This window comes from Aulostomus chinensis, chromosome 1 (genome assembly GCF_037954235.1).
Source record: "Aulostomus chinensis isolate RoL2024-O1b breed Wild chromosome 1, RoL_Achi_v1.0, whole genome shotgun sequence".
Lineage (NCBI taxonomy): Eukaryota > Metazoa > Chordata > Actinopteri > Syngnathiformes > Aulostomidae > Aulostomus > Aulostomus chinensis.
In genome coordinates, this window is record NC_141320.1 from 66,937,783 (window position 1) to 66,959,246 (window position 21,464).

The 21,464-nt window shown below is 53.8% G+C and overlaps 2 protein-coding genes and 1 long non-coding RNA gene across 8 annotated transcripts in view; 1 reads left to right on the forward strand and 2 right to left on the reverse strand.

The window, feature by feature from the left end:
- Nucleotides 1-14,961, reverse strand: kynu (kynureninase). 4 transcript variants are annotated; one of them, XM_086202503.1, is made up of 14 exons: nucleotides 14,725-14,961; nucleotides 7,914-8,089; nucleotides 7,721-7,841; nucleotides 7,567-7,649; nucleotides 7,187-7,248; nucleotides 7,032-7,103; nucleotides 6,824-6,898; nucleotides 6,600-6,746; nucleotides 6,429-6,527; nucleotides 4,007-4,080; nucleotides 3,876-3,928; nucleotides 1,128-1,213; nucleotides 820-1,050; nucleotides 2-713 (listed from the first exon to the last, which is right to left on the reverse strand). In XM_086202503.1, exons 2-14 carry the CDS (start codon nucleotides 8,080-8,082, stop codon nucleotides 591-593), a joined length of 1,395 nt encoding a protein of 464 aa, XP_086058629.1. In that variant the 5' UTR covers nucleotides 8,083-8,089; nucleotides 14,725-14,961; the 3' UTR covers nucleotides 2-590. The 4 variants fall into 4 exon arrangements, with proteins under 4 accessions (XP_086058640.1, XP_086058629.1, XP_086058627.1 ...); XM_086202501.1 differs by lacking the exon at nucleotides 14,725-14,961 and adding an exon at nucleotides 8,676-9,700; XM_086202509.1 differs by lacking the exon at nucleotides 14,725-14,961 and adding an exon at nucleotides 8,676-9,704 and having other exon boundaries at nucleotides 567-713; nucleotides 1,128-1,241.
- Nucleotides 11,207-21,464, forward strand: part of LOC147272836 (von Willebrand factor D and EGF domain-containing protein) — an 18,674-nt gene continuing 8,416 nt past the window's right edge. For 2 of the 3 annotated variants that reach the window (XM_086202497.1, XM_086202498.1), the window contains exons 1-16: nucleotides 11,207-11,343; nucleotides 13,893-14,077; nucleotides 14,221-14,449; nucleotides 14,890-14,955; nucleotides 15,046-15,287; nucleotides 16,310-16,399; nucleotides 16,488-16,620; nucleotides 17,111-17,328; nucleotides 17,895-17,968; nucleotides 18,291-18,573; nucleotides 18,657-18,859; nucleotides 18,956-19,845; nucleotides 20,112-20,248; nucleotides 20,320-20,481; nucleotides 20,552-20,656; nucleotides 21,007-21,121. In XM_086202497.1, the coding sequence (XP_086058623.1) occupies nucleotides 11,268-11,343; nucleotides 13,893-14,077; nucleotides 14,221-14,449; nucleotides 14,890-14,955; nucleotides 15,046-15,287; nucleotides 16,310-16,399; nucleotides 16,488-16,620; nucleotides 17,111-17,328; nucleotides 17,895-17,968; nucleotides 18,291-18,573; nucleotides 18,657-18,859; nucleotides 18,956-19,845; nucleotides 20,112-20,248; nucleotides 20,320-20,481; nucleotides 20,552-20,656; nucleotides 21,007-21,121 (3,208 nt within the window). In that variant the 5' untranslated portion in view covers nucleotides 11,207-11,267. Of the gene's footprint in view, nucleotides 11,344-13,892; nucleotides 14,078-14,220; nucleotides 14,450-14,832; nucleotides 14,956-15,042; nucleotides 15,288-16,309; nucleotides 16,400-16,487; nucleotides 16,621-17,110; nucleotides 17,329-17,894; nucleotides 17,969-18,290; nucleotides 18,574-18,656; nucleotides 18,860-18,955; nucleotides 19,846-20,111; nucleotides 20,249-20,319; nucleotides 20,482-20,551; nucleotides 20,657-21,006; nucleotides 21,122-21,464 lie in introns of those variants that run through there. The other variant, XM_086202499.1, reaches the window with a different exon arrangement.
- The window catches only part of LOC147272837 (uncharacterized), a 16,912-nt gene continuing 10,640 nt past the window's right edge, over nucleotides 15,193-21,464 (reverse strand). Inside the window, exons 4-6 of the long non-coding RNA XR_015112685.1 lie at nucleotides 21,320-21,424; nucleotides 16,458-16,627; nucleotides 15,193-15,329 (exon numbers count right to left, since the gene is read on the reverse strand). This is a non-coding gene — a long non-coding RNA (uncharacterized LOC147272837). The remainder of the gene's footprint in view (nucleotides 15,330-16,457; nucleotides 16,628-21,319; nucleotides 21,425-21,464) is intronic.

Sequence of the window (21,464 nt, forward strand, 5' to 3'; positions counted from 1 at the left end):
AAAAACTCAAACGCTGACTCACCGAGGTCACCAGGTAAGTGGTTGAGTGGGGGGGGTGACACGGTTTCAATAGGACCAGAAAAACCAGAACGATCCCACCAAAGACAGTAAAAGCTGACGTCTTTCAGCTTCGTTTCCCTGGGAGACGCTGGGTTCCTGAAGTTCTCCGTCCTAACCAGTGAGCCTGATGACATCCAGACCATGAACCATCAAACTGTAAACTGGTCCATGTGGGGAAGCACACGTGTGTTGCTTTCACACGCCTGACCCTGACCCTGCTGTCGTGAGCATGGAATCGTTCTTAAGCTCATTTAAACTTCAAATATGAAACACCAGACACAAACACACAGGAAGTCAGACCATATTTGGAACTTCCTAAATCCCCCAACCCATCGTTGTGTGACTTTAATCCAAAGCTTGGAGAACCACGAGTGACTTACAGAACGGTTCTCTGCTCATGTTTAATATCTACGGCACCTTCAGACCACGTGACCCAGCTAACGGCCGCTTGGCCATAAATAAACTGCGGTGGCGGGCTAAGTGTCATCAGCTGTTGGTGCTTCAGCTCGCTGACGTCACACGCCTCCTCTCTACAGCTTCCCAGCAGCCACCAGCGCGGCGCCCAGAGTCTCCATGAAGCGATGGACGTCAGTGAAGGAGTTGTAGAGCGGCACTGGAGCGACGCGCAGCACACTGGGCTCACGCATGTCACACTGAGGAACAGGAAGTGACATCACCAATTACAAGGGATGCACCAACTGCTTGTCAAAACCTTAAACTTTTCAAATCCAGCTACGTCACGCCGGTCTCTGCACTCACAGCCACGCCCCTCTTCTCCAGCTCCTGGAAGACCCTTCTGATGGGGACGGAGAAGCTGAGTGACAGCTGGCAGCCTCTCTGCTGGGGGTCGGACGGCGTGATGATGCGGACGTGAGGTTTGTGAGGGTGGGTGGGGTCCTGGGTGTAGTAGTGCTGGATCAGGTACTCCAGGTAGCCCGTCAGCAGCAGGGACTTCCTGCGCATCGCCTGCATGCTGGTCATGTTGAACACCTGCGAGAATCAGAGTGACGCCATTCAGTCGGCGGCTCGCCGTGCTTCAAGGTTCAGGACTGACAGAGACGGCGTACCTCCAGACTGGCCTGCAGGGGGCACACCAGCAGGACGGGCTGGTTTGACAGGCGGAAGCCGCTGACACCGGGCTGCAGCTCCAACACTGTCAACAACACACCGACAGGTGACACCTGGAGGATGGCGGCGGCTCGGTCACACGGTGACTGAATATTCTCAGGTGCTTCTCACCAGTTTACTCCCATAAATGAAACATCATTTGAGCAAGTTTGGAAAAACACCAAGCAGAAAGAACTCAGACAATTATGTTGAAAGAAACGCAGACTCCCAGCGGAGGAGAGGCCACACCCCCCACGCAGGGGGCTCTCGTTAGCGTCAGGACGTCAGGTAGGTCAAGCTGGATGAACGGAATTAGAAACGAAAAATGGTTACACAACTACAAGTTTTATATTCCAGCTCCTCAAAGTCGCCTCCCTCTGCCTTGATGCAGCGCCGCAAACCCTCGTCCTCTCAGGGAACTTTGTGATGTCATCGCCTGAAACGGTTTCTCCTCTCGGGTTCGTTGGACCGTCGTCGATGTTTGGGATGAGATGGAGCGCAGAGTGAAGGTCAGAGGACCAACAGGTGCTCAGCACCTCTGGAACTCCTTCAAGACTGTTGGAGAACCGTTTCAGGTGATGACCTCATGAAGCTCACGGAGAGAACGCCAAGGGTGAGCAGAGCAGGAGTCAGAGGGAGGCTGTTTAGGAGAACCTAGAACATAGAACCTGTTGGAGTTCTTTCATGGTTTTTTGTTTCCTAGATAATTCCAGATGTGTTCAATCACAGTTTTGATGCCTTCAGGGAGAACCGACAATGTCAACACTCATGAAATGAGGAGGCGTGGCCACACCTGCGACTGGCGGAGTTCACTGACCTTAGAAATCCCACCAGCATGAATTTAGGAGTGAATATCAGACACCTTCAGACTGACAGGTGACAGGTGAGGCTCAAGGTTACAGAAGCTCACACTTTGCCAACTACGTCGAATTATTCAGCTTCAGAAGTCCTGGATGTCTTCACCTCAGACGGGGGCTCAGGGGCAGGTTTGAGGTCGACAACACAAAACTTTGACTCCTTCTGGAACTGTTCTGCCAGGTTACTGTGTCCTAGTACTACGACTGTGTCCTGGTACTACGACTGTGTCCCAGTACTGCTACTGTGTCCCGGTACTGCTACTGTGTCCCAGTACTGCTACTGTGTCCCGGTACTGCTACTGTGTCCTAGTACTACGACTGTGTCCTAGTACTACGACTGTGTCCTGGTACTACGACTCTGTCCTGGTACTGCTACTGTGTCCCGGTACTGCTACTGTGTCCTAGTACTACGACTGTGTCCTAGTACTGCTACTGTGTCCCGGTACTGCTACTTCGTCCCGGTACTACGACTGTGTCCCGGTACTACGACTGTGTCCCGGTACTGCTACTGTGTCCCAGTACTACGACTGTGTCCCGGTACTACGACTGTGTCCTGGTACTGCTACTGTGTCCCGGTACTGCTCCTGTGTCCCGGTACTGCTACTGTGTCCCGGTACTGCTACTGTGTCCCAGTACTACGACTGTGTCCCAGTACTACGACTGTGTCCCAGTACTGCTACTGTGTCCCAGTACTACGACTGTGTCCCAGTACTGCTACTGTGTCCTAGTACTACGACTGTGTCCTAGTACTACGACTGTGTCCTAGTACTGCTACTGTTTCCTGGTACTGCTACTGTGTCCTGGTACTGCTCCTGTGTCCCGGTACTGCTACTGTGTCCTAGTACTGCTACTGTGTCCTGGTACTGCGTCCTAGTACTGTTACTGTGTCCCAGTACTGCTACTGTGTCCCTGTACTGCTACTGTGTCCCAGTACTGCTACTGTGTCCCAGTACTGCTTCTGTGTCCCAGTACTGCTACTGTGTCCCAGTACTACGACTGTGTCCCAGTACTGCTACTGTGTCCCAGTACTGCTACTGTGTCCCGGTACTGCATCCCAGTACTGCTACTGTGTCCTGGTACTGCATCCTAGTACTGTTACTGTGTCCCAGTACTACGACTGTGTCCCAGTACTGCTTCTGTGTCCCGGTACTGCTACTGTGTCCTGGTACTGCATCCTAGTACTGTTACTGTGTCCCAGTACTGCTACTGTGTCCCAGTACTGCTACTGTGTCCTGGTACTGCATCCTAGTACTGTTACTGTGTCCCAGTACTGCTCCTGTGTCCTGGTACTGCATCCTAGTACTGTTACTGTGTCCCAGTACTACGACTGTGTCCCTGTACTGCTACTGTGTCCCAGTACTGCTTCTGTGTCCCAGTACTGCTACTGTGTCCTAGTACTACGACTGTGTCCCAGTACTGCTTCTGTGTCCCAGTACTGCTACTGTGTCCTGGTACTGCATCCTAGTACTGCTACTGTGTCCCAGTACTGCTACTGTGTCCCAGTACTGCTACTGTGTCCCAGTACTGCTACTGTGTCCTGGTACTGCATCCTAGTACTGTTACTGTGTCCCAGTACTGCTACTGTGTCCCAGTACTGCTACTGTGTCCCAGTACTGCTACTGTGTCCTGGTACTGCATCCTAGTACTGTTACTGTGTCCCAGTACTGCTACTGCAAGTGGCTCATCTGTATTTCCCAGCTTGAGCCATCTAACCTCCACACCAGCTGCTGCTCCTGTGCTGAGCTGATAAAAGGTCAAGGAAACGAGTTCTGGCTGTGATATCAAATATGACCACAAGATGGCAGCAGCTGGTGGAGACACTGCTGACTCCTTGGGGGGGGGGCTCTGTACCGTTATTCATCAGGAAGCGAGACTTCAGGTCATGACCCCACCAGCCCAGCAGCCTGGAGAGACACAGGGTTGTCACATGTCATCATGGCCGCCTCACCACTTCAGCTCACTTCCTGTGGTTGAGCACTCACGCAGGTTTGACGGTGTGGCTGTGTTTCCGGTGGACGAAGGCCCCCGCCAGACCGCCCGCGCCTGAGTTGAGATACTGTGGAGGAGAGACTCGTCACATCAGGAAATCAAGTCAATGCTGATTAGGGATGGGAATCGAGAACCGGTTCAATTCCATGGAATCGTTTGTCTAACGATTCTCTTATCGATTCCAACCAGCACGAATTACGTCACCTAACTTACGCATGTTACGCACGCTCGATTCAGCAAGTACGACTACGTGATGAGGTCACGCTGCATTGCAGTCGTAACCATGACAACGGCACCAACTGGGTTCAAACGATCCAAAGTGTGGCTTCACTTCACGAGGAAAAATGACAACAAAGCGACTTGCAGTCATTGCAAGGTGGCGATAACGGCGTCGGGAGGGAATACGACCAATGTGCAGAAACATTTGCACGCAACGCATGCAGTCACTTCAAACGAGCGTCGTGTTTTTGAGACGCTTCGCACCGATGCACTGCCAGCAGCGGCTGCAGCCGCCAAGCTGTGATCACCTCTGCAGCTACGGAAGGAAACTCTGGTAAGTGGCTCCCACTGCCGATGGGCCTCTTGGGAAAGCATCCAACGCTCAGTCAGCGCTCCTGCTCAGCTTCTCCTTCCATCCAGGCTGGCGACAGGAAAACACCCCAGGCCGGGGGAGACGAACGACCCCAGGCCGGGGGAGACGAACGACCCCAGGCCGGGGGAGACGAACGACCCCAGGCCGGGGGAGACGAACGACCCCAGGCCAGGGGAGACGAACGACCCCAGGCCGAGGGAGACGAACGACCCCAGGCCGGGGGAGACGAACGACCCCAGGCCGGGGGAGACGAACGACCCCAGGCCGGGGGAGACGAACGACCCCAGGCCAGGGGAGACGAACGACCCCAGGCCGAGGGAGACGAACGACCCCAGGCCGGGGGAGACGAACGACCCCAGGCCGGGGGAGACGAACGACCCCAGGCCGGGGGAGACGAACGACCCCAGGCCGGGGGAGACGAACGACCCCGAGTCACCAAGGTGGTGGGAAGGGCTGGCATCCATTTGCTACAGTCGATGCCCTGAATTCCTCAATTGTGGAGGAAATATTGGGTTGAGACGATATGACTCAGCAACTGGAGGACCTCCAAGTTAACGAGATGCTTCACTCATTAGGTTTCATGATGACATTGTTATTTCATTATATTTAACATCTGGAACCTCTGGAATGAGATCAGGGAAGCAGCAACAGATGAGGACATTCTGAGTGTGACACCTTTCATTCGTGGCTCGATATTCCAAGTTTGTGATGTGTTTACGTCACCCCTCGAGCGAGGAGGAAGAAGTAGAGGAAGAAGAAGTAGAGGAGGAAGAAGTAGAGGAGGAAGAAGTAGAGGAGGAAGAAGTAGAGGAGGAAGAAGTAGAGGAAGAAGAAGTACAGGAGGAAGAAGTAGAGGAGGAAGAAGTAGAGGAAGAAGAAGTAGAGGAAGAAGAAGTAGAGGAGGAAGAAGTAGAGGAGGAAGAAGTAGAGGAAGAAGAAGTAGAGGAAGAAGAAGTAGAGGAGGAAGAAGTAGAGGAGGAAGAAGTAGAGGAAGAAGAAATAGAGGAGGAAGAAGTAGAGGAAGAAGAAGTAGAGGAAGACTACGTATGGTGAACCAACTCATTCTTTTGTGGTGCCCAATGGTATTTGCTTCATGTTCATTTAATTCCAGGCAGCACCAGCAGCACCACCAGCACCAGCACCACCACCAGCACCAGCACCACCACCAGCAGCACCACCAGCAGCACCACCACCAGCAGCAGAGCAGAAAAGGACGAGGAACTCTTTGACGAGGAGGACAACCGCCTGCACTTATTTCAAAAATCGCAGCCCCTTCTCTCTCTCGCCCAGAGAGTGGACCAGGAGATCCAGCTGGACAGAAGCCTGCCCTCCGTCCCCTCCTAGGACAGCGCCCCACTCTGGTGGTGGAACATAGAGACACTCTGCCCCTCTGTCTGGACTGTAACGCTGTCTGTGTGTCCAGAGAGATCACGTAGCCTTCCTGAAAAAGCACACAAGCTCGTTTCCTGCAACAATTGGGAATTCTTCAAAGTATCCGCTCTGTAGTATTTGCCAGGGATCATCTCGGAGTATTTCTGAGTGCCGTCAGCTCACCCGTCCTTTAAAAAAGGAGGATGTTTTATGTCCATCAGAAAAATGTTTCGGTCAAATGTTGCCCGTTCTCGTGTGAACATCAAGGCTTTGGACCTCGTTGGGACTTCTTATTAAAAAAATCGATGCCAATCAAAGTGTTTGTTCTTCTTCCCCAAATTAGAATCGATAAAGAATCGAATCGTTGAGCAACACCGATAATGGAATCGGAATCGTACAAATCGTATCAATTCTCATCCCTGATGCTGATGCAGCGTTTCCTGTCAGCTGACCTTGTAGGAGCACCAGCAGGCGAAGTCGACCCCCCAGTCGTGCAGCCTCAGCTCGGCGTTCCCCGCCGCGTGAGCGCAGTCGAACCCCACGTAGCAGCCCTGAGGACCAGGCAGCGGTCAGCTGAGGCTCAGCACCACATGATGACACTTCCTGCGACCCAAACAGGTTACCTTCCTGTGACCGGCCTCGGTGATGGCGGCCATGTTGAACAGCTGGCCCGTGTAGTACTGAACCCCACTGAACATCACCACAGCGATGGCGTCGCCCTCCCTCTGGATCACCTCCAGGATGTCCTCCGTCCTCAGAGTCTCTTCTCCCTGATGGGGCGTGGAGGCACACGTGTGAGCTGGTCAACGTTACATCGGCGGTGTGCTGCGTTGTGTGGGGGACGTACCGGTCTGGGCGCCAGCAGCAGCATGCTCTGCTCGGGGTCAAATCCTCGCAGTCGGATCTGAGATTCGACAGCGTACTGAGGACGGGAGACACACACGACTGCTGTCAATCAACAGCAGCATCATGAAGGGGCCAGTAAAACGCCAGTGGCCCGCTTTTATAGACGCCAGCATGTGGCGCCGTAAAAACACACCTGAGAAAACACTCACGTGATCGGAGGGGAAGGCCTTGTCCTCCAGGAGGACCTTGTGCCGCGCCGCAGTCGGTTTGTAGAAGGAAAGCTGGCAGGGAATGAGAGAGAGAGACTCGCTTCACCTGTGGTGGTGGTGATGATGGCGGTGGCGGTGGCGGTGGCGGCTCTTACCATCAGCAGGTGTAAATTCACCGTCAGGCCGTTCATCAGCGCCACCTCATCCGGTTTGGCTCCTGCACCCAAAAGGAGAACCACATTAACGCTGAATGACGCTTCAAGGTGTCAGCTTTTAAAGTTTCCACCTCCATTTTAGCAAACAAAGAAATCCCAGGTGAACGTTTTGACCTCCACTTCTGCCGTCATTACTGACGAGGTCAACAACGTCTCGTCTCATCGGAAATCAAACATTGAATATTGACAGAAATGAGAAGGCGTTGATTTGGAGCCCCGACTGCAGGTTTGCTTCAGCTGCCCTTTGGACCCTACAGAACCAGGCCTGGTGCCGGAGTTCAGTGACCTGGCGGCGTTCCACCACGGCTCAGCTGAGTTACCGACAACGTTGGCCATGAGCTCCTCCAGGTGGTTCTCGGCCCAGGCCCACGGCCGCGAGCCCTCCGTGTGGCCGTGCACGCCCCTGGGAGACACTTGGGTTAATGCGGTCGAGGACAACAATCGGCTTCTGGACACAAACAAAGACTCGCGTACATTTTGGCCCACTTGTCCAGCTCCTCCTCCAGGTACCTCCGGGCCATCAGAGGCTGAAGCCCCAGAGAGTTCCCCACCAGGTAGATGCACTCGTCCCCCCCGTCCACCAGCGACAGGTCGGCTGCACACCACAGAAGAAGTCAGGACTGCGTTAGAGCAGCAGAACCTCTCACAACCGACATCGCTCACTCACAAGGAGGCAGATCTGCCATTCTGGGCACCAGGAACTTCTCCCTGAGGTGCCGCAGCGGGTCGTGTTGGTCCAGGAAGGCGGCCACAGCTGCGCTCGTGGGCCTGCAGCCCAGCGAGGCTGAGACCCGCTCCAGGGTTTCTGTGGGGGTCGAGCCGGTGAACGCGTCCATCACTGGCCTGCGGAGACGAGAGGACGCGTCACAGGGCCACAGATTGGCCAACACAGTTTCATGTTCAGGTCTCTGAGGGAAATGACAGCCAACTGCCAGGTTCTCACTCCTGGAGCTTCGAACCAACAGGAACTAAGTAAGAGTCGGCTTTGAGTCAAAGCAACGTCATAGTGACGTGCAGGCTGATGATCCTCGGACCCTGGTCGCAGAGGAGAACTTGCCCGACGATCGTCACGTTTATAACTTCCCCTCGGCGTCACACTGATCTGGGGTCGGTGGTCGTACATCCTCGGGGGGCGTTTCAAACGGGAACATCCAGTCAATCATCCGGCTGGTTCCAATTTAGCCAATTTGCCCAAATTGTTCACAAAATTAACAATGCAATAAAAACAAACCGGGTCACAGCGAATCCCGCGGACTCGTGACCTTACAGCAGAGCATTTTGGGAACTGTAGTCCTGTTATTGATCTTTTCAAAAACGCGTCGGTTATTCAAACATTCCATCAACTGCATATTTACGTGACAGCCTCGTCTGTTACCGGTGTCAAAGCGACAATTCATCAGAGCAGAGACACGATGGAGGTGGGACTCACCCTCGGGTCGCTCCGCGGATGTGAACTCTCCGCTTCAGGATCGCTCTTTAACCCCGCGGGAGGTTAATCATTGGCCGCCGCCCCGCGGTCGGTCCCCCCTCGTGGTCCCGATCGATCCCTGAGGTTTCAAGCTTGTTTGCTGGGAACCAGCGGCTCAAGTCTCCGTCACAGTTTCACTTCCATCATTTCTATTTAAATATTCGGTCCTTCCCGTTTCACATCGGGTTTTTTTTGTTTTGTGTTTTTTTTAATCGAGTTCTAGCAGTTCTCCCAGACGGCCACTAGATGGCAGCAAAGTCTGACGAATCTGCTGTCGTCGAGGTTTCCGGGCTTCGTCATGCCGAGGGACGCAAAGTTGACCTGCAAAATTGCGGCCGCTCAGGCGCGTTTGACCAGCACTCCATGTCATTACCAAGCAAAGGTTTCTATAGCAACGTGGACATAAATGGTTCTGAAAGGTTTCCTTCAAAAACCCTCAAAAGTTCAGACAAACTACGGTCAGTTATTTCAAAACTATTGGTTTTCATGCCGCTACTGAAACCCGGACTCGAGAGGAGGTCCAGCTTCACTTTAACGCTGGTCTGAGGAGCTGCTGGTTCCTGTCCTGACCCTGACCCTTTAACGACAGACCTGTAAGTCCAGCAGATCATGTGATCATCACCTCCAGACGCCACATCAACTACAACCCTATCAGCTCCCGTGGATTCTTCCACCACAGCAAACTGACACCTCGCCGTCTGGGAGGCGTCCCATTATGCAGCCTGGCAGAGTGAGAAGAGCCGACGCTGAGAGTTCAAAGGTCACGCTGACTCACAGCGGAGAGCGCCAACTGGCCGCCGTCACAGTGTGTCCGTGGATAACGGTGAAGCTTCTGGCATCGCTACAGAAACACATCCGAAGTGAACTTCAGGAAAACGCGCTCTCAGGGTCAAACTGATTGACCTTTGACCTCACACAGTCCGTGCTCTACAATCACAGGCGCCAAGCGACCATCCGCAGGTCGTCATTTCCCCCTTTTGTTCTTTCTGGGAAAAATGAGTGCAAACCAGCTTCAGTTGTAACTTCTTGTCTCGGGTTTTTCTGGAATGCTTGTGAAAGTCACAACCGCCGTGACATCACAGCCTCCTGCAAGTTCACGGCAGGTTGTTCCCACAGTTCAAGAGGATTCCTGACATCTGGAAGCACTCAGGAGCCAGACACCCCCCCCCCCCCCCGTAGTTTCTCAGGGCACAAACATCAAATGGAGGCGTCAGCGGCAGATGATGGTTTCTCCGCCACAGAGGCGCCTCAGTGCTGCAGCGGGGAGGACATGACAGGGATAACTTCCTGTTTAGCTCTTGGCTAATGGGAGTCTGGTTCGCACGCTGCTAACATCATCAGGTCGTGATAATTACCACAGTCCCAGTGCGTCATGTGACTGATACTTCAGCTGTCATCACACCGTTTGGCTACTGCGTACAATTAGCATCGACTGCTGGCCCACTTCCTGTATCCAAGTGCGTTGACCTTTGACCCTATACCAGTGGGACGTCCTACTAGATTTCCAAGTTTGCAGAAATAATTGTTTTACAACAGCAAAAATGTTCCGTATCAAACAAAGCTAACTTGTAATTAGCAATTAGCTAATGAGTCGTGTCGCAGGTCTATGCGAGGAACAGGAAGCCGAGTCTTCAGTTCGAGGAACAAACTCCAGAAGTCAGAGCCCATCGTCCGCGGCAATCAGTCCAACAGGAATTTACGGAATCTGGCCCTCAACGCGCCACAGGGGCGTTAACCAGCTTCATAAGTGAGGAGCCTCAAGGCGTTCCGACTGGCCCCAGCCTCCCCTACTCCTCCCAGTCGTTGCTCTATTATTCAGCTCCCACCAGCTAAGACATCCTGACTGAGATGTGAGGGAGGCGGAGCGGCTGAACACCTGCTCCTCCTCCTCCTGCTCCTCCTCCTCCTCCTCGCAGGCCTTTATTTAGTGGAAAGGTATGTCTTTAGTCCACGAGGCCTCCAGCACCTGATGTTTACTCAACGCACCGAGGACGACCTTCTCTGTTGCAGCCCTGCGGGATCTGTCCGCCCCCCCACTGGGAGGGGTGTCAGTCACTGGAGTCACATGGAGAACCGGACCAGAACTCCTGCAGCCCAGGATTCCCCTCTGCACCACATTCAAACAAGTTCACTTTATTGTGACGATCAGGAGAACATGACAGATGACGTCATCACGTTTCCGTCTTCAGAAACACAAACATCATTTCTCCTCTTCTGGATTTGTTCCGTTGATCAGTAACTGATCACCCCTGAGTGGAAGCTGGCAGATCGATATCCCAGTCGAGCGCCGCCATGTTGAAATGGAAAACTTTCCTACAGGTGCGGGAGGATCAAAGTGATGACGTCATTACGCTGTCAGCTCTTGGCCGACAGAGGAGGATCCACCTCCGGAGGCGTGAGCAGCCGCCCTCCTCCCTCCTCCCTCCTCCCTCCTCCCTCCTCATCTTGCGCACATGTGAGCGGAGCGCAAACCTCCGCTCCTTCGCCTCCAGACACCGATGGGACCGGACGGCGGAGGGCGCGCGCTCCACTGACCGACCGACCCCCGCAGACATGGACCGCGTGCGCCAGTCGGGACTGGCGCTGATGCTGGTGCGGCTGCTGGGAGTCCTGGCGCAGCCGCAGCGGGGTGAGTAGCGGTGGTTGTTGTTGTTGGTCGTTGAGTTCATGTGGAAGATGAAAAGGGATTTAAACAAATAATAATTACAATAAAAGCTGATGTTTAATGTGACCCGCAGCGTCACGTGATCTCACTCGGCACCAGATGCCGCAGAAAGTTGTTTCAGCTCAGAGACTCGTGGTGATGATGATGATGAAGGTGATGGTGGTGATGATGATGATGGTGGTGATGATGATGAAGGTGATGGTGGTGATGATGGTGGTGATGAAGGTGGTGGTGATCAGCTGATTGATACCGGAGCCAAACTCAAGGATTCTAACCCAGCAGAAGTCAGGAGAAACAAGTAAAATCCAAGCAGACGAATACAGGAAGTTTCAGTGAACGGAGTAAATAAACAACATGAACAAATTAAAGTACCACATTTAAACGCTCTTCAGTACCACCCCCCCGTCTCCAGGGAGCCAAACTCCAGATGAAAGCCATCAGCAGTAAAGTCTCATCGTAAACTCCTCCCCCTCCCCCTCCAGTTGTTTGGTTGCAGCCCCGACCAACCTGCTTCCTACTGAAGCTCCATTTAAGGTGCAAAGTGCAGAAGGAGGTGCAGCAGGAGGCTCCATGTGGTGGCAGTCTAGCTCTGACTTCATTACGTAACTGCGGCGCGCGTGCGTGCGTCTCCTCTCAGGCAGGCTGACAGACGCCGTTTTTAATTAGGACCTGAAACGTTGCCATCAAAGCTCCCGGAGCCGAACTCCATTCAGAAAACTGACATTGTGAAATCCGCCGATTTGTTGTGGCGGGGACGAACCCGACCAAGCATGAATTCACAGGTCGCGTGAATCAGAAATCACGCCGTCGTGACTTCAGCGTCCTTCTGAGTGGTTGATTGAGGCTGAATCCCAGTAAAGCAGCAGCTGGAAGCAGCAGCAGTCGCCCAGATGTTGCTGCTTCCACAGGCAGGCGGCAGAAATGGGATTCGTTTTGTTTGATGGTCCAGAGAAACGTGAGGGGGGACCTTCGTGGAGGCGGATCAGGTCCAGGAGGGCCTCGCCGGCACCACGCCGTAGTGAATGACAGGCCCTGGGGGAGGGCCCTGCAGCCTCCGCTGGGTTAATCTCTGCTGAGCGTCTGCACATCTGGGTGGCTGAGGCCCCCCCGCTCGGGGGCCGGTTCATGAGCTCCCCCCACCCCCCAGGCACTGTAAACTCATTAAGCCGCCCATTGGAACCATTTAGCCAGCAGCCAAAGTCTCGCTGATTGTCTTGCGAGCTGAAAACCTGGTTGTTTGGACAACCTGTGACCTCCCGTCTCGTCGCCGCAGCTTCAGGACGAGGAGCGTTTGCTTTCACGGGATCGTGAAGACAGGGAGCAGCCATGTTTAGACTCGCCAACAGGAACGCCACCCTGCCCAGTCAAGGCTTTCAGAGGCTCGAGACGTCCTGAACACTGGCGGGGTTTGTTTTCTTTGACAAACTCAAACAAGCAGAAAGTGACCGTTTGTGTCGGCCGGAAGTGAAAGAACAGCCTGTTCTCCTTTGTTAAGAACGGCGTCTGGTGACGACGTTTGAGCCGCTTCCTCTCACAGATGTGGACAGAGTGGAAAACTTCATGTCCTGCACAAATCATCCCTCAGGTCGCTGCAGACGGTGTTCAGAGGCGTGTCATGCGCCGCTGGCGACTTTCCCGGGCCGGTTCAGAGCCGCTCACAGGGATCTCTGTTGTTCTTAGCGATCTCGATGACCTCTGGGGTGAACGGATCCCTGCTGCTCACCCTCTCAACACCCTTGAGAGAGAAAACGGCACTCGTCTGTCACCTTTGCCACCTGTTTGACTGCGATGGAGGTAGAGGCTGCTGGTGGCTGTAGGTGGAGATTCTAAATGCTGTCAGCTCATCTGAGATGATAGTCTGGGTTTCGTCTGGTCTCAGGTCAGCTCCCCCTCTGCAGCCCTCAGGACAGGAACCAGATTAGCATCAGCTCAGGCCGTTTGTTAAGAGCCGGTTCTCTTGTCAAACTTTAATGAACTGATATGAGTAAAGTCATTCTAGGTAAGACCTGGCGGTTCCTTCACACTAACGAGATCAGGCTCTGATTAAAATGAGCTGGGACTGAGCCATCGCTGGATTCTAATCCCACTGGTGGTTTGGCAGACGCCTGCTTGTTTGTCTTTTTAAATGGTCTCCGGTATCTCGAGGTTACGTGGAGGTCAACGGTGTTAAAGCCGCAAATATGGGACACAAAATAGCAAGAAATGCTAAAAGAATGCTAACGTTGCTGAGCTGAGGGAGCAGACGTTGCACCTCCTCTTTGTCTAAATGGACAAACGTGTTTGTTGATGAGCACTGAGGGACGGACGCGCGTCTCATGAACCCTCCACAGGTGTGGTTTAGTCTCCTGACCTGTCCCAAACTGCATGACTTCATCAAGATAAAAGCGTGTCTGCAGGCGTCACCTGATCATAGCCTGAGATTCCGCCTCCTCACTTCCTCTGGGAGTCCTGGAGGAACCTGGTGTCAGAGTTCCATTTGGAGCCACGCTGAACAAACCTGCTCCGTTCCTCAGCTCCAGAGTGTTTCCCAGGAGGCCATCGGATTCTGCGCAACCCGTACCGCAGCATCGACTTTGACTCCACGGAGATCCAGAACACAGCGATCCAGGACCTGGTCTGTGACCACTCGCTGGCACCTGGTTGGTACCGATTCAAGATCAACAACAAGCCGGCGGAGATGCCGACGACGTGCGTTGAGGTACGAGTTCCGAATGTCAACAGACTCTGATGCCTTCAGACCAGACGTTTGTTTTACGATCCCTGAAGGTCATCCAGGTATAAGCAGCACCTTCAGCCGGGGGGGAGGGTATAATAGCCCCAAGCTGCAATTGTCTTTTACAGATGAATCGCTGTGGGACTCAGGCGCCGGTCTGGCTGTCACTGAGGGACGCCCCCCTGCCGCAGCCCGGCGAGGTTCGCCAGCTCTCCGCCTGTGCCACCTGGCAGTTCTTCCACGGCAGCGCCAAAGACTGCTGCCTCTTCCGCATCCCGGTCAGCGTGCGAAACTGCGGCGAATTCCTGGTGTACTACCTGCAGCCCACGCAGGGGTGTATGGGATACTGCGCTAAAGGTGAACCACAGGGGCGTGTCGGTGTACTCATCACTGACCTCTGAACATGAATGGTGATACAGCAGCGTTTAAAAGATGGCACTCTTTTCACCACGCGTTCGAGGGTTTAGCACCACACTATCCAGCCTCTACTGTACCCTCATAGACTGTGGAACCTCAGGCAGTTCCTCCTCCTGAGTTCCACAGCTAAAAGGTTCCTTCTGCCCGTCATTGTCTGAAGTCAGGCTGCAGGCTAAAGCGCCATAAAGTTGAGGCAGATTGATGTGTAAACTCACCTTCCCCTCGCCCTCCAGTGTCAACAGCTCGCATGCATTTTCTCCCGCTGGGTTGAGCAACCCAAGCACCAGAAATCCTGTTGAAAATACCAAAGATTTACCAGAGATCAAGGCTGAAAGTCAGGCTATATTTCGAGATATTGATCTGAAGCGTCCCACTTCCAGCTGCTCCAGATGTGGGACCCAAGCTCTGCCCTTTCGGTGAAGTGGAGGTCAACGGACGGTGCAAAGGTGAGAAAGAAACACAGAAGTTGTAAAAAAAAATAGCATCTTAGTGATTCTGGCTTCACGCGGCTCACGATCTCACCTTCGCTCCAGCAGCTGCTCTGCCGTCGCTGCCGTCGCTGCCGTCCCGGCCCGTGATCGCCCCGGAGCTGGTCGGCCACAGCGTCCACTTGAGGTGCTCCTTCATCCCCCCGCCCTGGAGCCAGCCGCTGGGCTTCCAGGTGGTTTGGGCCCGGCACATCGGCCACAGCATGAAGGCTGAGATCAGACAGGAATCCACCACGAAGCCCTTCGCGCTGGTGGAAATGGACGGCGTTCACTTCAGGCTGGGGGAGACGGTAATGCCTGCCAGACTCGGCACCACATGTGCAGGGTTGAACCTGTGGAGAGGGGGAGATAAGCCACGGATCAGGCTGCCCGTCTGTGCCGGGGTTCAGCTTCCCCTGCAGATGCAGGCATTGTCAGATGTTGAGACAGCAAGAGGAGGGCGGAGGCAGAGGCAGGTTAGCGAGGCCGGACGCCACATGCTTCCTTTTGAATCTGCTCCACAAAGTCACTGAGCTCTCGGGATTCAGTTCCTGCACAGTCGCTCCCCAGTGACAAACACACGAGAGGCTGTGACAAGTTGAACATGTGGCTGTTACACCTGCAGCTCTCGACTCCTCATCACTTCTTTGGCTCCGCCTTACAGCTGAAAGCTGGAGCGAGCTTCTCATCAGAGCTAATTAAAGCTCATGAAATGAATCTGACGAGCAGGAGACGAGAAAGAAGAGCTGATCTCGCGTCTTAGCTAACAGTGATAGCTGCTCTGGTTAAACTGGAGGTGTGCCGGCTTCATGAGGCTGCAGAGCTCTCGTTTCCCTCAGAAAGCACTTTTTGCCAGGAAAGATCAAGACATTCATGTGAAACTGAGGTGAGGTCATCCTCGCTGTCCAGCCTCGTACAGCTGTGCAGCATCGCGCCGCCATGTTTGGACACCAGGGTTCTATTAGCGGTGTCTGGAACGTGCTGCGGAGGGCTGGGCTGACTCACTCTGGGGCCCCTGGCTTTAACACATGTTGATGTTGCAGTTGTGGTGGGTCAAAGGTCATGAGGGAGTTTGATGTTCCCGTTCATGACAAACACGGAGGCCTGAGTCCGTGTTTGTCATGACTTTCAAATGCACGTGGAAATTTGAGGTGATTTTCTGCCGGGCGGCGTTTAATCAGACCCGAGATTGACTCAGCAGAGGCGAGGAGTGGGGATGAAAATGGAAAAGGCAGCGTTTATGGAGGCAGTAAAAGTGGGACAGGAGCAGAGAGGCGTGTGGAGAGGGTTCAGTTAAGGTCCGCAAGTCATGTCCGTTGTGTTTTTCCTGCAGTTCTCCTGCAGCGTCTCCACTTTCAGAGCCAACCTCACCCACAGCCGCTCGCCCCCTAAAGAGAGCGAGAGTTTCTACGCCGGGCTGAAGGTGAACGTCCGCCTGTCTGTCTCGTTCTGTGTGTATGAGATGTAGAGAAGGAGCCAACCTGTCTCACTGCCGGGTGGCTCCTCTTCAGTTCTCTCCAGACGTGATGCACCTAGCGGAGAACAGTCGGGAGCACCAGGTCACCGCCCACAGCACCGTGCCCATCCCCTGCTTCCACAGCCACCAGTGCGGCGTCCCGTTGGCTTTAAGCGTCCATGAAGCAGGTCAGAGCTGCCGGAGAACAGAGACACCAAAAACACTTCAGTCTGATCAACACACACCTCACATTCAGGCTCGTCACACCTTCATATCACCAACAATTACCAACATTTAGATGTATTGATTTGCTGGTATTTTGTCGGGTCAGAACCCTGATCCTGGATCAGATTACATGCTTGTGAACACGCGAGTGCCCTCTCTAGACCGCCAGCTCCCTACTGGGGGAAAATCACTTCCAGTCAAAGCAGCGGCTCCTCGTGCGCTGGCTTCTGCTGCAGCGCCACAGACAGAGCAAACGCTGAATTTGGAGCTTTTGAGACGATGAAAGGCTCAAGTTTCCCCCGAGTCCTCGTTCCTGTTCGCGTCACCTCTTCCGCTCCGACCTGCCCCGCACATCATCGCATCAAAGCCCACACAGGAAGGCATTATTACAGTTGTGCGAGCAGCTGTGCGCCGTCTGTTAACGCCAGCTCACTGATGTGTTGATGTCCGCAGACAGCATCACACACCAGGTCTCCAATGTGGCGCTGTCCGCCTGCCAGGTGGAACTCCAGCCCACCGCCTGCAGCCATGGCAGCTGTGGCCAGGCCTCGTTCTTCATCACCGCCGTCACCGATTTCACACGGGACGGGAACCAAGCCAGCCTGATCGGGGCTCTGCCGGGACCAGGAGCACCGCGACTCTGGAAGAACTACGTTCCTGTGTCGCTCAAAGTGAGTTGATAGGGTGAAGGGACACTTGTGAGAGTGTTGCAGTCATTCTTCAAAGGGCTGGAGAGGTCCCTGAGTGGTGGTTGAGTGTTCCTGAACCAATGCCGGGGGGAGGTTCCTGTTGTCCTTCAGGTTCTTACAGGAAACTCAAGAGGTTTCAGGAAAACTGGTGGTGGTGGTTCAGTTCAGGGAGCGTCCAAACCTCCTCAGGCTCACGAGAGTGGCGTTTCTGGGGAAAGTTTTTTCATGATCCCTCCTGGATGTTAAAGAAGGGAACCAAAGCTAAAAGAAAATAAACTACAAAAACTAAATCTAGTCATATTATAATTAGAGAGTTCTACTAGTACACTAATAACTAACAGGACTTGCAGGAGAGAGTGTTAGAGGAGCATTGTCCTGTTGGAAGCTGTCACATGACATAAGACGTAATTTCAGCCCTGCAGACATTCAGGCTTGGAGGCGCACAGCTGAGGAGTTCTCATCTGTGTTTAGTGACAGCATCAAAGCCCAGGGTCACAAGGTCAGAGGGCGGGGCTCTGCTGACCTTTGTTCTTTACGTCTTTCCCCAGGTCACAGTTCAAGACATCCCCACTGCCGTGTGCTACTCCCTCACCGACCCTCATGTCATTACCCTGGACGGCAGGTAACTCACCTGCTTAATAGTCAGCAGGCATCACAAATCTTTAGGTTTTTTTGAAGACAACCATGCACAAAGTTCAGAGGGAGCTTTCATCCAAGAGGAAGAAGGAATACAGTTAAACCTCTCAGTTGCTGTCAGTTTGGCAGCACCACGTCTCCCTCTAGCAGCAGGCTAACTGCCTGCTAGCAACTGCTAGCTAGATTTGTTGTGCGTCCATTGAACTCAAGGTCCTGCCTCTACATTCGATTTTTGTGCAAAAGAAATCTTTGGATGGCATTCATCCTTGAGTTACTGATGCGTCTGTGTCCTGTCCACCTGTGAGCAGGCGTTATGAAAACCACCAGACCGGCACCTTCGTGCTCTATCAGAGCCTCGCCAGGGAGTTCGAGGTCCACTCTCGTCAGTGGGACTGCGGCAGCCGGCATTACGCCGTTGCCTGCAACTGTGGCGTAGCGGTGCGAGAAGCTAATGACGTCGCCGTCTTTGACATGTGCAATGGCCAACCACAGGAAACGAGACCCCAGCTCACCTTGAAGATCCTGGGTGACGATGAGACCAAGACAACCCGCGTCAGGGTGCTGGAATCCCACCAGGGAAAGAAGGTCACCGTAGGTATCCCGCCATTTTGACAGACTCATGTCTTCCACGGAGGCTGCATGAGATTGTTAATACTTGGACTCTCCTCTTGTAGTTGATCTTCCCTTCCGGGGCCTTTGTTAGGGCCGATGTCGGGGACTGGGGGATGAGCCTGTCCATCCGGGCGCCCAGCGTCGACTACGGCAGCACACAAGGCCTCTGCGGCACCTTTGACCGCAACGGCAACAACGACTTCCACAGCTCAGATGGCAGCACTTATGGCCCTGAGGACCGGCACCGCTTCATAGAGGACTGGAGGTCAGTCCTGATGGATTTAGGGGTAGAAGCTTAAACCATCTTGGTGCTAATATTTGCATCGCTGTGTGTGTGTGTGTGTGTGTGTGTGTGTGGTAGGATAGATCCTGGGGAGAGTCTATTTGATAAGACACCTCCTGGGGGGAGTCAAGAGGACAGGAGGCCTTTCTGTCGCTGCCAAAGAGGATACAGCACCTCCTCCCATCCCGGAGGAGGAGGGATGAGGACCCTCTACACGCCGACCCCTCACTCTGACTGCATCGCTTATGAACATGTGGATTACACGTCGGTGTTTCCTTCCATGGACACCACACTGGAGTACATTAGGAGTGCTGAAGGGGGCGAGAACATCCTCAACGTGTCTTCCACTCATCCTCTGGAGAGCAGGCACCTTCGTTTCCCCCAGGACGCTGATGATGAGTTGGACGCTGAGTTCAGGGAAGACCTTCTGCTGTCCGTCGACAGGCCGAGGAGACAGGCCATGTTTGAGTTTCAGCCGGTCTTCACCACTCAGAGCCTCAGCCAGGCTGATTTGGAGAGCCTCTCCTACTTCTTCCCTGAGGACCACCTTGCAGAAGCCCGCCCGGAGGTCCAGCCTCAGTGGCCCACACCAACCGGCCTGACCTCAGGAAAAGCTCTGGAAGTGTGCCAGATTGCTTTGGCCAACTCCACTGTCGGCACAGTGTGCCGCAGGCTGCTGGGACGCCGCCTGGATGAGGCCGTGGATCTCTGCATCCTGGATCTGCAGCTGAAAGACGACCTGGGCTGGGAGGAGGCGCTGCTGCCGTACCTGGAGAATGAGTGCGAGAGGAGGCTGTTGGAGAACCGCACCCTCAGAGCGAAGGAGCTGGTTGTTGAACCAGGAACATCTGGGGAGGTGGTGACGGCGCTGCGCTGTCCAAACTTCTGCAACGGAAATGGCGAGTGTACGGAGTGGGGTTGCCAGTGCCACCGTAGCTTCAGCTCCTACGACTGCAGCCTTGCAATCAGTGAGTATTGCGTTTGGTTGTAATACCACTGTGTTCCCCCAGAGGCAATCCTGAGTCACAGTCGTTCCGCTGTGTCTATAGAACCTGGTGTTTCAGCATGCAACTCACACTCTCCGTGTTCGACCCCCTAGCTAATGCTAATAGGAAGTTGCTAGCTGCCTTAACGTCATGCTGATGTGAAATATGAAGTGTTCGCTCGTCCAGGAACGGGAACTTCACCGCTGATGTAGGCTGGATTTACTGAATCAATCCTGCCTCCTGTACAGGCCAGCCAGTGGAGCTGACGGACATGGAGAACGGCGGACTGTGTGATATCCGAGCCTTCGACTGTCGCAGTGTTCGGGTCTTCGGCCTTGGCTTCATCGACTCCCCTGACTTGAGCTGTCATGCCACCAGACTAAAGGTGAGAGGCGGCGATGTGCGTTTTTGTGTTGATGCTGTTCTCTCTAAACCTCCCTGATCTTTCCTCTGCAGTACATGAACGGGGTTTGGGTTCAGGGGGAGCAACAGAGAACCAAAGCCACCTTCCTCAGCTCCAAGGCGCTGGACTGCGCCGTCCCTCTGCTGAGTAACACCGCCGTCAGCACGGAAGACTTCATGATGGATGACAAACCGTACGCTCGCTGGGAGATTAAGGTACTCCCTCCTGAGTGTGGTCACCATTTTGTTGTCAGTGCAGTGCTGACCCCGCCCCCTCTTGTTGCAGGTGACCAATGACGGCTCCCAGTACAGCCAAGCCAAGGTGCTGACGATCTTCGATGGTGTGTGTCAGGTCTGTGAGGCGTCACGTTCAGGACTCTGTAAGTTAAAGGTAACTGTCACACCAGGATGAAGCCTGTTGTCTGGAAACAGACTTGCAGGACAGATGTGGCTGGATGGGTGTTTAGTGGAGAAGTGTGGCGGAGCGTTTCTACCCAGTTTGAGCTGTAGACCAGTAGCTGGTTGAATGACTAAAGCAGATGGCGTGATTCACCTTCCTCCTGACACGAAGCAGCTGGCTAGCATCGTAAACGAGGTACACGGGAGGTGGTGTTACTGGAACAGGTTTTACGGGAGTTCAGACAGTAAAACATGTAGACTTACAAAAAGACGCTTGCCAAACAGCTTGAAAAACATTTCTAGAAGCTGCAAACAAACTTGTCTTTTGTCTCTGGTGGCCAGGACCGGACGTGTAACATCGATGGGATGTGTTTTGCAGAGGGAGACTCCAACCCGGGAAGCCCATGCCTCCTCTGTGACCCCAACACCTCCAAATTCACCTGGTCGGTCAACCAAGGTACCCAGAATCCCGTCCAGCGCAGGAGAACTTAGACACTGAGGCCTTAAACACCTAATTCAAGTTAAACGCTGTCACCTGACACAAATGCCTTCGTCATTCTATCACATCGTCAGCCACTCATTTCCAAACTACCTGAAGGACGAAGGCATTTCTGTCTTCATGATGAATAACCGGGACAAAGAGTGTCGCTCTTACCGTGGACGTCTGCCGTCCCACTGCGGTCCTGCCGGTCTCCATTAGCAGATCAAAGGAGCCGAGGTTGACGTTTCCCAGCATGCTCGGACCTGTCCTCTCAGCACCCTGAACACGGGAGGAAGTAGATCACACGCTTGATTAGCAC